The 17,944-nt window shown below is 40.5% G+C and overlaps 1 protein-coding gene across 1 annotated transcript; it reads right to left on the bottom strand.

Moving 5' to 3' along the window:
- Positions 1-15,148: 15,148 nt before the first annotated feature.
- Positions 15,149-16,659, bottom strand: LOC140239542 (uncharacterized). Its single transcript, XM_072319376.1, has 3 exons — positions 16,370-16,659; positions 15,789-16,130; positions 15,149-15,207 (listed from the first exon to the last, which is right to left on the bottom strand). Exons 1-3 carry the CDS (start codon positions 16,652-16,654, stop codon positions 15,181-15,183), a joined length of 654 nt encoding a protein of 217 aa, XP_072175477.1. The 5' UTR covers positions 16,655-16,659; the 3' UTR covers positions 15,149-15,180.
- Between the last annotated feature and the right edge of the window lie 1,285 nt (positions 16,660-17,944).

Raw genomic sequence — 17,944 nt, 5'->3', positions numbered from 1 at the left:
CGCCTCCTCCGCCTCATCGGCCTCGATCTTCTCAATCATCTTGGCGACGTAGGACTGCCTGACTGCACGTCGATACACGCTGGTGTCGTGGTGCTTTACATCTTCCTGGATGACGAATCTCAGCGCACTCTCCCAGTCCATCCCCGTCGTGCCTTTAAAAGCGGGAATCCTCTTATACACGGAGGGTACCCGTCTGGAGGGGACCACGCCCGTCACACTTGGTTGCCAAAGTGGAGTTGGTCTGCTAGTGGACCTTATGGTGGAACGGGCATTCCTTGTTGACTTGGTGCCTCTGGCGATTGCACGGGGAGTGTACTTGCTCTGGAAGTGATGGTTAGAGTCAAGTCAAACAGACAGATAAATAAAGTAGGGGCCGAGTGCTTCAACTCTTAGACGACACTTGTAAGCCTAAGGTATTTCAAGCAGTACAATTTTGTTAGAGAGATATTAGGAAACCTTGATATTGTCCAAACTGCCTTGTCATTCTTGAATGTATGAGAAATGGTGTCGTTATGAATTGATATCGATCTACTTTTCTTTCTAAGATTACAAGATCTTACCTCAGGATACAAAGAGGAAGCTCTGTTGGAAGGAGAGCTGGTTTCTCCTCTGTCAATCCAAGGCTCTGCAACTATCTTCCTGGTGACACTGCTGTGTCCTATCTGTTGCTGCTTGCAGGGAAGTTTGCTCTTGGTGCACGAGCGAATGGCTCCGCTAGTCGAGGGGTGATGGTTATCCCTGGTCGACGATGACTGGCCTCCCTCCCGAGCGTCTACTGGAAGGCGAGTTGGCTGATGAAGAGGAGATTTACGGACCGGTCGAGGGAGTAAGCTCTTTCGACTCATCAGCGTCTTGCTCGTGACCAGATGATCGGACAGGAAGGGATCTTCCTTGAGCAGACTGCTACCACAATTTGCAGTTGTCGTTGCCTCCTTTCGACATCGAACAGGAATTGGTATGCGGGTTCTCACTACCACGACCTGCCAACATCGAGAAATGAATTCATGAAAAGTGTCACTGACCAGGTCAATTTATTCCCGGCTAAGGTCACAATGAAACTTGGTACTTTTAAACTACTAACATTTTGTCTCGTATAAAATATATAACAAACGCAAACAGAAAAAGTGACCAGAAAGAAATATTATTTATTAGTGGAAAATTGAGCAAAGAAAATGGGATTTCATCGGGATCCCAATGGAGTCCCATTTTCTTTGCTAAATTTTCCACGTATAAAAATATATATATACAAAAAAAATAATAAATAAATCATCATGTTCATCATACAGCGACAATGAACAACCATGTACTAGAATCTCCTCTTCTGTTGCAGGTGGATTACGGTTCAGATGAATGAGATGAATTCAGTGCACCAACTACTAGTTATGCAATGAGAACTTCAAAACCTTACCTTCCTCATCACCATTTCGAGTACGTTATCGAGGATTTCGCTGACAGTCGAAGTGGGGTCGTCATCGTGCTGTTCCTCAGATGAATCGACTCCCTGGTCGTCTATGGGAGTGCCCACTTCGCCATTAACAGGTGACCTCTCCTCGCCTCCTCGGTAGAGTCCATCTGTCGCGCCATCAACATCGCCCCATTTCCCTCGCTCGGTCGAAGGGCGAGGCTCTCGGCGTGTCCCCCTCAGGTTAGGCTTTCTCCGGACTGGGATCTTGCTGGTTAGTGATCGGCAGCTCTCTGAAGTCGAAGTATGACGTTCTGTGGGGTTGCAGTTGGTCGACTTGGTCGAAGTTGGTGGTCGACTCGAAACAACACTCCTTTTTCGAGCCATCTTAACAGGATAATGAAAGAAAATATTCATTTTCAATACTACCAAGATTAGCAATACTACTGTAGGTATATTTCGCACGTAAAACTTCACGACTTATTCATTTTCAATTTCCTTTCAACTGTTCAGTCATAACCATGTCTTCTCATTTATTTTGTCATGACATCTCTTTATCTCTTTCCCTGCTCTCAATAGATCTTGCCTTTGTTGTAAGACATTAGAAGTAAACACATATTTGTTACTCAATAAAAACAATAAAAAGAGAAAGTAGGAACTTGGTGTTACGTACTATGATGTATTGAACATGAAAAGATTATGAGAGCTGGTGCTATGCTACCTCTGTATTGCGCTCAACGTCGCAATCAAATCGCAAAGTTGTCCTGCTAATTTGTTAACTTTATCCGTGCACAATGTTTGCTTACACTAGTTTGAAGAGAGATGCCCATCGAGTAACATACTTCAACACATTTTACGAAATTGTCTACATCGCTTGACAGAGGAAAACCTATTTTTCTTCACTTACCTCTGCGATCCCTACTACCCGGTCGATGAGATCGTTAACGACCTGGCTGACCGCTGAAGCAGCATCCGTTTCGATGGTCTTCGTGTCATCAGCAGCGAAATGATCACTCGCTCCTGTTTGGACCAAAGGGGCGTGTTCTATCTCCTCGATGTCTTTAGGTCTGTCTGGTCCTGGAGACGATTCGAGAACCCAAGATGGTGTTTCTATGGGTGTCTCGATCCCCTCTTGCCCTTTGGTGTCTCTGGGTACTTCAACCACTGGTAGGATGCTTACTGCCGTCTTGATATCAACAACGGATCGGTTCAGTCGACCTGTGGAGAACTGAGAGGGTTGGTGGGCTCTGGTAGAGTTTGCTCGTCTTGGAACCGGAATCTTGGTGGTCCCTGCCCAAGAGATCTTCCTGGTAGGCGATGACGGAGCGATGTCCTTCCTGGTCTGAACATTCTTGGTGGTCACAGCCTTTGCTACTGGAATCCGACTCTTGACAACAACCTTGTTCTTCAAGTAAAATAAGAAAAAAGAATATAGAGATAAATGGAAATGAATTGATATCTACTCATCTTGCGCTTGTAATATATCTAAAACCTTCTTTTCATAATAACGACGAATATGATTGCTAGGCCTATACAATTTAGTACTATCGATAACATTTTATATCACTACCTTTATTTGGATTTAATTTGTTGCTCACTCTATCTACAAATGCTGTAGGTAGTTTGTTATTATTTGATGATGCAGTGATGAACATCAAATAGCTAGAAAATGCTTATATTGTGCCCTCCCTATCCCCCTTTCCTGTAGGACTCAATACGTCAATGTTCATTTGTGGCTGTAGTTTGCTATTTCATGTACAGATTTTGACATAGTATTGATGGCTGATAGTTGAGAGTTATAACTTATAAAGTATCTCAAATTCTCTATGATCACTATGCTTGAGGGTGACTGTGAACATAGACGATTTTACTTATACTTCCAAGATTAACAATACTACTGAAGGTATATTTCGCACGTAAAACTTCACGACTAGTTTACTTTCACTTTCAAATGCACATGTCTTTCTTATATTTTTGTCTTTTGAATTAAATCTCTTCACCTCTTTCCCTGCTCCTATTAGTTCTTTCCTTTGATGCAAGACATTACAGACGCATAATTGTTACTCAATAAAAACATTCAAAAAGAGATCGTAGAAACTAGATGTCAATTTTATGGTGTATTGATAATGATAATAATCGTACCTCTGTCTTGCGCTAAAGGTCACAATCAAATCGCAGTTGCTCATTTGTTAACTTTCTTCGTGCACAAGGTTTACTTATCAATAGTTTGAAGAGAAATACTCATCGAGTAACATATTTGAACACATTTTACGAAATCATATAAATTGCTGAAAAAACGAAATCCAGTTCTCTTCATGTACCTCTACGATCCCTACCACCCGGTCGATGAGATTGTTAACGACCTGCCTGACTGCTGAAGCATCATCCTCTTCGATGGTCTTCGTAACATCAGTGACATGATCACTCGCTCCAGCTTGGACCAAAGGGGCGTTTTCTACCACCTGGATGTTTTTAGGTCCGTCTGGTCCTGGAGATGCTTCGAGAACCCAAGATGGTGTTTCTATGGGTGCCTCGATTCCCTCTTGCTCTTCGGTGTCTCTGGGTACTTCAGCCACTGGTAGGATGCTTACTGCCGTCTTCATGTCAACAACGGATCGCTTCAGTCGACCTGTGGAGAACTGAGAGGTTTGGTGTGCTCTGGTAGAGTTTGCTCGTCTCGGAACCGGAATCTTGGTGGTCCCTGCCCAAGAGATCTTCCTGGTAGGCGATGACGGAGCGATGTCCTTCCTGGTCTGAACATTCTTGGTGGTCACACTCTTTGCTACTGGAATCCGACTCTTGACAACAACCTTGTTCTTCAAGTAAAAAAAGAAAAAAGAATATAGAGATTAATGGAAATGAATTGATATCTACTCATCTTGCGCTTGTAATATATCTAAAACATTCTTCTTTTTATAATAACGACGAATATGATTGCTAGGCCTATACAATTTAGTACTATCGATAACATTTTATATCACTACCTTTATTGGGATTTAATTTGTTGCTCACTCTATCTACAAATGCTTTAGGTAGTTTGTTATTATTTGATGATGCAGTGATGAACATCAAAGAGCTAGAAAATACTTATATTGTGCCCTCCCTATCCCCCTTTCCTGTAGGACTCAATACGTCAATGTTCATTTGTGGCTGTAGTTTGCTATTTCATGTACAGCTTTTGACATAGTATTGATGGCTGATAGTTGATAGTTATAACTTATAAAGCATCTCAAATTCTCTATGATCACTATGCTTGAGGGTGACTGTGAACATAGACGATTTTACTTATACTTCCAAGATTAACAATACTACTGAAGGTATATTTCGCACGTAAAACTTCACGTATATTTCGCACGTAAAACTTAGTTTACTTTCACTTTCAAATGCACAGTCATATCTATGTCTTTTTTATATTTTTGTCTTCTGAATTAAATCTCTTCATCTCTTTCCCTGCTCCTATTAGTTCTTTCCTTTGATGCAAGACATTACAGACGCATATTTGTTACTCAATAAAAATATTAAAAAGAGGAAGTAGAAACTAGATGTCAATCATATCGTGTATTGATCATGAAAAGATTATCGCACCTCTGTCTTGCGCTAAAGGTCACAATCAAATCGCAGTTGCTATTTTTTGGTAGCTTTCTCCGTGCACAAGGTTTACTTATCAATAGTTTGAAGAGAAATACTCATCGAGTAACAATCTTGAACACATTTTACGAAATCATATAAATTGCTGAAAAAACGAAATCCAGTTTTCTTCATGTACCTCTACGATCCCTACCACCCGGTCGATGAGATTGTTAACGACCTGGCTGACTACTGAAGCAGCATCCTCTTCGATGGTCTTCGTATCAACAGTGACATGATCACTCGCTCCAGCTTGGACCAAAGGGGCGTTTTCTACCACCTGGATGTTTTTAGGTCCGTCTGGTCCTGGAGATGCTTCGAGAACCCAAGATGGTGTTTCTATGGGTGCCTCGATCCCCTCTTGCTCTTCGGTGTCTCTGGGTACTTCAGCCACTGATAGGATGCTTACTGCCGTCTTGATGTCAACAACGGATCGCTTCAGTAGGCCTGTGGAGAACTGAGAGGTTTGGTGTGCTCTGGTAGAGTTTGCTCGTCTCGGAACCGGAATCTTGGTGGTCCCTGCCCAAGAGATCTTCCTGGTAGGCGATGACGGAGCGATGTCCTTCCTGATCTGAGCATTCTTGGTGGTCACACTCTTTGCTGCTGGAATCCGACTCTTGACAAATGCCCTCTTCTTCAAGTAGAAAAGAGAGAGAGAGAGAGAGAGAGAATTATAATATATATAGATATATTGAAAAGAATTGATATCCATTCATCTTGCGCTTGTAATATATCTTAATCATTCTTCTTTTTATATCACTACCTTTATTGGGATTTAATTTGTTGTTCCCTCTATTCACAAATGTTAGTTAGATTGTTTATTATTTGATAATACAGTGATGAATATCAAGTAAGCCATAAAATACTTATATTGTGCTCTCCCCATCCCCTTTCCTATGTGACTTATCATGTCATTGTTTATTTGCGACTGTCGTTTGTTATTTCATGTACAGATTTTGATACAGTAAATGGTTCGAAGTTTATAGTTACCGGCTTCCATTTGTTTTAATCCATGTATATTTCAAAAAGATGCTTCAGGATAGTGAACATAAATGATTTTACCTTCTTTAGCACGGCCTCAAAGTCATCCTTGCCGAGGATGTGGACGATGTCTTCGCAGATCTTCGGTACCTTGTCAGGGAAGGCCTCTGTACCAAGACTTTCTTCGACTGGTGCTGGGGTGGTATTGCTCAGGTCAACCAAGGTGTCCTGTGGTTGTCCACGCTCTGCCAGCCCGCTGTACTCACCAGGTTCGTCCACTTCCTTCGGTGACGTGTTAACCACCGCCTCCGGCTCAGCATCAGATGGTGAAGTGCCTGGGCTCTTGGAGGTCTGGCTGACTTGGTCAGCTCTGGAAGAGTTGGGGGACTCTAGAACCGGAATATCACTGGTCAGTGGCTCGCTGTCCACGACAGCAGGTGCAGACGTGGTGTTAGACCTACTCTCACTGGTCAACTCCTCCTGGTGAAGGACGGCGGGGATGTCGATGTTGGAAGGCAGTCGTCCAGCTGGGATAGGGATCTCCGCTGACATCTCCTCCTTCGCATGTGAAAAGAAGATCAATAGACGTACCTAACTGCTCATGTGATTGCATCGTGTCAATAATGATCGATGATCACCATAAAAATACTAAGTTTTGTCATTAAGGCCGTTACTGTTAGAATAGATATGATTCAGATAATAATGATAGCGAATGTAAAGGTTGTAGTCCTTTGATCCTTTGGTGTATTATAAAGGTACACTTGGCTCAAACCTGGAAGCTGTTGTTCGGCATTCGACAATAAAGTAGCAGCCTTGATAAGGATGCCAAATGGTTTGAAAGAGGAAAATCCTTCTCTCAATTCCAGAGGAGGGGGACTTCGACACAACCTCTCACCATCATACAAATCGGTGATCCGGAAAAGATTCATCGACGTCTGATTCAGACGTCGAATCTTTATATAGGCAGTAATTACTCACCAGCTAGTCAGAGCTGAAGAAGTGACTCAGACGAGTCATGAAACTGTACTCTGTTATTTTCATATAATAATGTAAGTTCAGTCGAACAGTTTTTATTACGTGTTCTTCTATAATAAATTATCTCCAGTTTTGACCTTACCTTCTTCAAGTCCAATTCCATGACCTGATCAGTTGCCATGGTGATGTTGGGGGCGTCATCAGGATCTAGTGTGGCTTCCAGAGGAAGGGTGGTGGTGATGTCTGGATCTGCCCTGATTTCTGCTGATGGACCAGCCTCTTTCGACGAGTCGAACCCAGCTCCTGTCTGATGTAAAGACGGCTCCATCTCCTCTCCCTCTGGAGCTCTGGATGTTTCATCCTCTGACAGAGCGCTACGCTCCTCTTCCTCCTCCTCCTCCTCTTCTTCCTCCCCCTCCTCCTCTTCTTCCTCCTCCTCCTCCTCTTCCTTCTCCTCCTCCTCCTCCTTCTCTTCCTTCTCCTCCTCCTCCTCTTCCTTCTCCTCCTCCTCCTTCTCTTCCTTCTTCTTCTCCTCCTCCTCCTCTTGGTCCCCATCAGGCCACCTGTCGTCACCCTTCGGAGGCTGAGTGACTTCCTCTTCTGCCACCGATGATGTCACTTGTCCGCAATCTGGAATCTCATCGTCCACCAGAAGGGGGACATCGATGTCGTATCCCGAGGTGAAAAGGCTCCCATTTGCGCCCTACAAGGGGAGGAGAGAATTGTCGTCGTATTGTGGAGTATGGGCCTAGTGGTACTCAACTCTTGAGTGGTGTCATTGCCTTATCCGTTACATTTGAAATGATCGAAGCTAAGCTTCGATGGTTTCTTTGCTTTCAGCGACCTTATCATTATGTACGTTTATGTTTATAACAAATCTGAATTAAAGTAAATGGTGAATTTCATACGAAGGAGTTATTGCGTTTTCTTCATGTATTCCCTTTAAACAAATGCCCGGTTATTAGTGCCAATTCTATTATGTCTATATAAAATGCATTAACAGCAAAACTCGGATCTTACCATAGTAAAAATAAAATTATGTAAGCTAGTTTCTTATTCTTGCCAAAGCAAACAAGAGTTGTCATACCTTCTTGTGCCCGGCTGTGTCAGTCCCCTGAAGGATGATCTGACGGATGTTAGAATCCAGCATCGCTCCAGCTGGTCCAACAATGATGGTCTCCTCAGCCGACGCATCGGTGGGGATGTTCGCTTCATTGGTCTTCTCGGTTTGTGGGGCTTGCAGGTGCTGAAGAATAGACCACAGCATAATTCAAATGTTGTCTTATTATTTTTTTCACAAACCAACGGGATGATTGAGAGCTGATGACAGTACTTGCTTATCCTGATTATTTTTCACCAGTGATTGTCAGCATCGTTACTATGAGGACAGTATTGTAGAATGTCCATATTTCTGGGGTTTTTTATGTCCTTAATTTTTTTTAACTTTTGCTATTCTCTTTATTTGATTTTATTCTTGTTTTGAAAGTCACCTTGAATATGGAGCTGAATGTACTTATAGTCATATAAACACGATAAACACAAAATGAGCTTCAAAAAATAATGATAATAATGATATATTCTTATTTACTCAGAGTAGCCTCTTCACTGTTCCCCAGAGGGCCCTGCCAAGATTATTTCCCAAAAATTGCCAGGTAGGCCCCTACCCATCTTTACACCCACCAAGGTTTATAGAGTGACATCATGGTTAAACACATCTGGTCCAGAGATGTAACCACTTAGTAGGACTCGAATTCGGGACCTTCTTTTCGAGAGTCAGGTGTCTTACCCACTATACCAAAGCACCCCACTTTCGTCATCTCACCCATCCCTTTGGTCTATCTTCATATGGAAAGGTGAACAAACAAACAAACAGGATAAGCAAGTTATTTTTGTCAATTACGAAATGATGGAAGTAGCCTACCTCCTGCCCCTTCGCAGTTAAGCCGAGACACCGTTCCTCCAAGATGGATGTTGCGATCTCAGTCTCTTCCGGGTCATTGATGGGCACACTCGTTGCCAAGGCAACAGCTACTTTCTGGGCTTCTCTGGAGATGACAGCCTGCCAAAAGGACTGCTCGGCTCGCTTGAGGTCTCTCAGCTGGAGTTCCGCAATTTCCTGGAAGTAGAAAATTGGTCAACATCTTAGAAAGGCCTATCTAACAAGTAATTTCGATACGACATAATTCAAACCCTTCGATGAACAACCTATTCACGTGGAAAGCAAAGCAGAATGGAAGAGATGGTAATGGTCTAATCCCTGTTTTTCTTACTAAAACGCACACCCTACGTAGAATTGACCTAACTTAATCAGATAATACATTTGGGAGATGACACCTGTAGCATTCATTTCATTGAATGTGTGTTAATTGTCAAAAAGTGAACAAGTGTCCTATTCATCCTAGTCATATATTTGATATGTATTCATGATATCTTACCTTGATAATCTCCATCTTTCGCACCGCTTCCTCGTCAGATCGAGTTGGACACGTGACTTTCACGTCCAGAGTGTGATGGCACACGCCCTCTCTGGACATGGAGGAAGAGCTTGAGCTGACACTGATGACGTCATAAGGAGAACCTGTCGGAACATTGTCATCATGGCAAGCACAGTGAGATATATATTTTCTTTAAAAAGTGTGGACCATGCTAAACAAAGAGCTTGCATGTGTCTCACATTCATCCTCGAACGTTATGCTTTTTTTTTTTCTTTTGGATTTGGTTTTTCAATTCTGAGACAACTTAATGTTGGTTACTGTCACCGGAAGTTACAAGAAAGTAATGAATGAAGGATAGCAAAGAAAGTGTGTTCAGGTGATTCCCCTTTCATGCTCCAATGCTATGATTATTAATTTCCTTCTCTCTCAGGTAATATGCCATTGAGCATTCCCAGCGGCTTAGTCCTAAATTGGAAGTGACTTCATTAGAAAGGAATAGAGGTTTTTTGTTTTTTGTTTTTGTTTTTTTTTTGTAAGGAAAACAAAGATGAAGTTGGATTAAGATTATGCAGGTCAGCATGTGTCACGGAGACAAAACTGATTTGGGTCATAAAGTAATCGGTTGCTTTGACCACGTGTGTTACTTTTTGCCAATCACAAAATATCATTTTCGTATTAGAGTACATGTATTTGATCGGTTATTGTAATGGTACAGTCGTCATAATCATGATAATCAGATCGCGTGCTTCGCACAAGCCCTAACTGGACATACCCAAAGATCACCATGCGGTGACCATGTGTCTTCTTGAACGGCTGTCAAAGTACTAGTAGATTATTGTATTAGATGTGCCCAGCAGACAGCTGCTGCCATAATTATACAACTTTAAATCGTCTTTGTTTTTGTTTTTCAGCATTAATGTTGTTGATAGTCCTGCTTCTTAATGAATGATGTTCTACTAAATTCCTTTCTTTTGAATCTTAGATGATTCCTTGAGGTGAAGGGGATGTTTTGTTTTATTACAGCGTACCTTGCTTGCAAATTACCATCAACATCCTCTTCACTCTCATTTAAGCCTACTTTAAAGAACATTATTTGCTCTCTTTCTCTCTCTTTATTAAAATGCCACTTCTACCCTATGATTCCTTAGGCTTGAGCAATACCATTCATACACTATGTATAAGTCTTATCTACTTTTTGTCATTTCATTGCCTTTCTTTTGTTTGTTTTTTAAAACGCGTATCTTGATTTCTCGGGACAGAGTGCAAAGTTTGTTTTCACTTGCCCAGCTCTGAATAGAGGCATCCTAAGTATGTATCGCCTTTGATCTTTGAAGATTTTTTTTTTCTTAACGGCTTAAACAAGAAAGGAATGGAATCACAACTTGCCCTCATCCTGGATCTCGGTGTATGGGGGACGCCAAAAGTCATCTCCACTGTATTCTTCACTGCCGCTCTTGGTGATGGTGAGCGGAGGATCTTGCTGCCCATCAGTTCTCGGCTCAGGCAGGTCCGCGGAAATGGTGGCGTCTGCACTCCTCTCTTCGGCGCTTTCCTTCTGACATTTAGAAAGTATGCAACCCATCCTTTGCCAGAGGGCCTGGAATCAGGACGAATTCAGGCCTCTGTGATGCAAAGAATGGTTGCTCTTTTTCTGTTACTACTTTGGAATTCAGAAGAGGCACTTCGTTCTTTCTCAAGCTTTCCGTACAATGAACCTGTGAGAAGTTTGATCTACGCTGCAGTCATGCGGGAGAGTGCATGGGGGCTTCCGTAGTTACCCAAACAACGTGCCTACCATAGTACGCGCGCAAATTATTATGACGCAATAAATGCATGGGCGTCAAATTATTATGACGCAATAAATGCTTGCGCGTATCATTGAAGCAGATCATCACACTGTTTAACGTTTGGTTGAAATGCTGTTGTTTTTCCGCACCCAAACAGATTTACATTTGTATTCGCAAGCAGTGAATAGAAACACACACACACAGGCACACACACAGACACACACACACACACACACACACACACACACACACACACAAGAGATTCCTCTAAGTACCTAGTCATTATAATGCAAAGCTATTTGGAAGTTTTTCAAAAGTGGGGGGGGGGGCACTTCCGGCTTTTATGAGCTAACAAGCAAAAGACAAACACAAAAAACAACAACAACAAACACACACACACACACACACACACACAAAAGGGGCCTGAGCTCATTTCCGGGTTTCTTCAGCTGACAAGCGAAAAAAAAAAGTTATTCAGCTCATCTTCATAACATAACCTTACCCACACTTCAAGATCTCTATCTATTTCTATTTAGTGTCACTTACTTTCGGGTTAAAAAAAGTGGGGGGGGGGACCAAAGTGATGACACCTTTATGTATTCCTTTGTATGGTGCACAAAAATTGGGGGGGGGGGGTCCGAGCCGCCCCCCACTGGTTCCGCCGGCCGTTACTATGTAACATCTTTGTAGGCAGCACAGATTATGTGGTGCCTGAGAAAACACAACAAAAACAAAAAAGAAGAGAAGGTCATCTACAAATATGATTCAAGGAGAGATCTTAGCAATTATAGTCCTATTGCCTTCTTTCGGTTTTTTTAATATCTAGACAGATGTACATGAATTCGTCTTCCCTATCCCCCGTGCCTATCATTTCTCGAAAGAAATTGAAAGAAAGAAAGAGAAAAAAAAAGACTTGTCATCAACAAACATGACGTACAGGGTCTCGAGATTAATTTCTTGGATCATTTTATCAGTTTTTGATGTTGACGAGATGTCTGTTGTTACACAAACTTTTCTCAACTCCGGATGTCATGGTTAAAAAAAAAAAAAGTTCTTCTTTTTAATAACGTACTGTGACTTGGAGCAACATGTCACAGGATATACAATGAGCCGAACAAGTGCATCTCGATCTCGTTTATTACTGTTATCCTCGTTATTGTAATCATCATCATTTCTTTAAAATCATTACTGACCTTAGATCGTGAAGAGATCCTGCTTTATCACTGCAATGAATTCTAGCTGGTTGTCATATATTCATATTTGTGTGTATGTTTCTTTACTGCATGTGTTCACTCGTGTATGTACATGTATATTGTGTCCAGCATATTAAGCTGTATAGGCCATAGTCAAAGACCTATATGACGCTGTAACAATTGTCTAATGTGCAACTAAACTACACTCCATGTACAGTTGCTAATTTCTGGTTGCAAATTTCCTCTATTAAAGTCATCAAATCCCAGAAAACACATTTCTGTGCATGGCTGGGTGGTGTATCATTTGTTTTTCATTATCACCACTATTATTTTTTTATCATTCATAATCAACATTTCACCAAGGAGAAATATACATTATTTCTTTTCTAATTACTGTTGCCTCTTCTTCTTCTTCTTCTTCTTTTTTTTCTTTTTAACACAGCTACATACATGGTAATTGCCACTTAATACTTGGCATAAAGGTTCAGTAAATTTAAGTTAACATTTCTGTCATAAATTGGCAGCAAACTCTCACACTCTTTCCAGATTCTTTTAAGATGTAATGGAATTGGACCAGATCTATCTAGTCTGGTTCCAAAACTGATGACGCAGTGAGATCCAGAGTTGCCAATTTAATACAGACTCCTTAATAATTTTGCAGCAAAATTACCCTTGCCGTCAGGATAGTTTTATTTTGCTGCAAAATTATCATCTACATGTACAAGTAGTCCTCATTAAAAGTAGCAAATCTGAAACAATGCTTGATGGGTTGAAGAACTGAATAGAACATCATGCACTGCTACAAACTACATGTGTGTTTCATCCCTCTGGCATCTTAATTGTACACGCTGTACTACGGTGGGTCTGCTTTGGTGTCAGTGATGTATTATGATACAATATATTTGTAAACGAAGACATTTACAAACAATTAAATACTGGTGCTACACATAAAACAAACAAACACACAAACAAACACCAACACCACCACCACCACTATCACTAAAATTCCTTGCAGTAAAATTCATGTCAGAGAGGATCCATTGGGGGGACTACATCATCTTTACAATGCAAAACAGATGAATCTAATTCTAATTCCTATCAGATTTATGAAATGTTGATATCTGTGAATTCATCCTTTCAGCTCTGTTAATGTCTGAAGCGGGTGATCATGGAACGTTGAACTTTGCTTTAAGATTGATAACAAAGTGCCGATAATAACAAACACTATGAAGAGTTTGACAGCAAAATGGACTAAGCGCCATTTTTAAGCATTTTATACTATAAGCTCTTCATCATATTGAGTAAAATAAAATTTTCCCTGTCATACCTCATTTACAATATAACAAAGAATATTCTTAAAGTTATGATTAGAAACATCCCATAGGTTCTTATTATTTTCTTTGTTTTGAGCAGCTTTAATCGCAAAAATCTCAATTTTAACAAAGAATGGAGTTAACTCATTTTGCAGTCAAATTCTTTTCATGTATATAGTAAACTACCCTCTGCAGTCCCTACGTCACACGACGTCATGAAATGACAAATACATAGACAGTGCATATAGATGAAATATATAACTAGCATTTGCTGCAGAATTTATTGACCAAGTTTGATTATATTGTTAATATTTGTTGTAGGGCGAGGCACACAAATGGCACAGACAAAGCATTCAACATGATATAATGATAACAAACAAAATGAAATGAAATGAACATTGCATAATATCAACTTTTCATAATTACATAGTACAAACTGGTATTCACTTTAAAAAAAACTTTTAAAGTTTAAACTACCTTTTTATGCTTTTTTGTTTATTGCTTTTTATTAATTTAGTTTCTTGCTCACAAGAGCGTTAATCGAAATACTGAAATACACATGTAGAAAATATAAATATGAAAACATAGGCATCAATATCAAAATTCATCTTACTCTAAAACGACTAGTACTAATAAATACGACAAGCAATGGAAAATCATCATACCTTACCTACACATCTTACATCATATCTAACATAATAACAACATACATAATGATAACATTTCAGATGTATTGTCTGTGCCATTTGATGTACCTGCCCGCGATGTTCCGGAAATAGGTTATATAGGTTGATGGATTTTTTTTTTTTTTTTTTTTATGAAGATGATGATAGTGGCAGTCATAAATTTTCTTGAAATTGCTCGTCCCCTAAGCTTCTATTTGAGCTCAAAATAAATATGATTTATATTTTTTTTAATCTCAGTGCCGTAGTTTTGTAATTCAACGAATAACTTTTTTATTATCACAAATTTCTCAAGTCTTAAGCATTGCACAATGTTGCATTCCTATAGATCAGTGAAAACGTTTATCATATTGTCATTTGCTGTTATTTTTGTTTTTTTCCGTTAAGATTTTCCCCAAATTTTGTTTCTTTGTAATTGAAATAGTGAGAGGTTTTTATTTACTGCAGAACTTTTTTTATGTGAGCAAAGACTCTTCATTGCTTTCTGAAGCTTAAGTCAATGTAAGTAATAGCCAATAATCCATCATTCTTGTCATAAATTGATCAGTTTTATAAGCTGTGAGCGTCTGCCTCTATTATAATAATGCACCAAAGACAGAACCATCAGGTGAATATTTCGCTTTGGATGTTCAGGTTTTTTTTTTTTTTTTGTCTGGGTTTGTATTGTTTTGTTTTGCTTTGTTTTGTTGTTTGTTTGTTGTTGTTGTTGTTGTTGTTGTTGTTTTTGTTTTGTTTTTTTGCTTTTTCATTTGCATATGGCCAGCTTTCCGCAGATTGTAGCAGGTTACTTAATGTTGCGTCGAAGCGAACCCTGTGAAAGAAGAGAGGAAATATGGAAACATGGTTTTAAGAATCTCAACATATCATTAATAAATTACAGTATAGCACATCAACTTTATCGCATTTGATAGAATAGCTTTAGTGTGTAGGAATTATGTAGAGAAATCATGATAACATTATTGAGTTTATTAATGAAAATAATAAAGATTACATTCAGTGAGTAATAATATTTTGAGTCCTTCGTTTTTCAACTTCACTGAATTTACCACTCGGGCACCTTTTGCATAACGCTGCGATTGAAGCCCGACTTGAATTTGCTATTGCACACAAAAATATGACATACATTATACACATTTTGACACTTCATGTCTTTATTTTGTATAATAAGGGTATGCACACAATTAAAAGAAACAATATGCAAATGGAAGATTGATCAAATAGATCAATACATACTTGAACATTGAAATAAATGAATAAATACGCTAACATTCAATCTCCATCATGTAATATCACAAAATGACATTGTTATAAGTTATACGTCATAAAATAATAGATTTAGCGGAAAATTATCGTCACTATTTCATCTACCGTGACTAATGCGTAGATAATTACCTTCCTCAATGCACTCGCCCTCGCCTCCTCCGCCTCATCGGCCTCGATCTTCTCAATCATCTTGGTGACGTAGGACTGCCTGACTGCACGTCGATACACGCTGGTGTCGTGGTGCTTTACGTCTTCCTGGATGACGAATCTCAGCGCACTCTCCCAGTCCATCCCCGTCGTGCCCTTAAAAGCGGGAATCCTCTTATACACGGAGGGTACCCGTCTGGAGGGGACCACGCCTCTCGCACTTGGTTGGCAAAGTGGAGTTGGTCTGCTGGTGGACCTGATGGTGGAAAGGGCATTCCTTGTTGATTTGGTGCCTCTGGCGATTGCACGGGGAGTGTACTTGCTCTGGAAGTGATGGTTAGAGTCATGTCAAACAGACAGATAAATAAAGTAGGGGCCGAGTGCTTCAACTCGTAGACGACATTTGTAAGCCTAAGGTATTTCAAGCAGTACAATTTTGTTAGAGAGATATTAGGAAACCTTGATATTATCCAAACTGCCTTGTCATTCTTGAATGTATGAGAAATGGTGTAGTTATGAATTGATATCGACCTCCTTTTCTTTCTAAGATTACAAGATCTTACCTTAGGATATAAAGAGGAAGCTCTGTTGGAAGGAGAGCTGGTTTCTGCTCTGTCAATCCAAGGCTCTGCAACTATCTTCCTGGTGACACTGCTGTGTCCTATCTGTTGCTGCTTGCAGGGAAGTTTGCTCTTGGTGCACGAGCGAATGGCTCCGCTAGTCGAGGGGTGATGGTCATCCCTGGTCGACGATGACTGGCCTCCCTCCCGAGCGTCTACTGGAAGGCGAGTTGGCTGATGAAGAGGAGATTTACGGACCGGTCGAGGGAGTAAGCTCTTTCGCTTCATCAGCGTCTTGCTCGTGACCAGATTATCGGACAGGAAGGGATCTTCCTTGAGCAGACTGCTACCACAATTTGCAGTTGTCGTTGCCTCCTTTCGACATCGAACAGGAATTGGTATGCGGGTTCTCACTACCACGACCTGCCAACATCGAGAAATGAATTCATGAAAAGTGTCACTGACCAGGTCAATTTATTCCCGGCTAAGGTCACAATGAAACTTGGTACTTCTAAACTACTAACATTTTGTCTCGTATAAAATATATAACAAACGCAAACAGAAAAAGTGACCAGAAAGAAATATTATTTATTAGTGGAAAATTGAGCAAAGAAAATGGGATTCCATCGGGATCCCAATGGAGTCCCATTTTCTTTGCTAAATTTTCCACGTATAAAAATATATATATATATACAAAAAAAAAATAAATAAATCATCATGTTCATCATACAGCGACAATGAACAACCATGTACTAGAATCTCCTCTTCTCTTGCAGGTGGATTACGGTTCCGATGAATGAGATGAATTCAGTGCACCAACTACTAGTTATGCAATGAGAACTTCAAAACCTTACCTTCCTCATCACCATGTCGAGTACGTTATCGAGGATTTCGCTGACAGTCGAAGTGGGGTCGTCATCGTGCTGTTCCTCAGATGAATCGACTCCCTGGTCGTCTATGGGAGTGCCCACTTCGCCATTAACAGGTGACCTCTCCTCGCCTCCTCGGTAGAGTCCACCTGTCGCGCCATCAACATCGCCCCATTTCCCTCGCTCGGTCGAAGGGCGAGGCTCTCGGTGTGTCCCCCTCAGGTTAGGCTTGCTCCGGACTGGGATCTTGCTGGTTAGTGATCGGCAGCTCTCTGAAGTCGAAGTACGTTCTGTGGGGTTGCAGTTGGTCGACTTGGTCGAAGTTGGTGGTCGACTCGAAACAACACTCCTTTTTCGAGCCATCTTAACAGGATAATGAAAGAAAATATTCATTTTCAATACTACCAAGATTAACAATACTACTGTAGGTATATTTCGCACCTTATTCATTTTCAATTACCTTTCAACTGTTCAGTCATAACCATGTCTTTTCATATATTTTGTCTCCACATCTTTTTATCGCTTTCCCTGCTCTCAATAGATCTTGCCTTTGTTGTAAGACATTAGAGGCAAACACATATTTGTTACTCAATAAAAACAATAAAAAGAGAAAGTAGGAACTTGGTGTTACGTACTATGATGTATTGAACATGAAAAGATTATGAGAGCTGGTGCTATGCTACCTCTGTATTGCGCTCAAGGTCGCAAT

This window comes from Diadema setosum, chromosome 16, assembly GCF_964275005.1.
Source record: "Diadema setosum chromosome 16, eeDiaSeto1, whole genome shotgun sequence".
Classification (NCBI taxonomy): domain Eukaryota; kingdom Metazoa; phylum Echinodermata; class Echinoidea; order Diadematoida; family Diadematidae; genus Diadema; species Diadema setosum.
The sequence above is the reverse complement of the archived record's forward strand: the minus strand, read 5'-3'. Positions and strand labels throughout refer to the sequence as shown.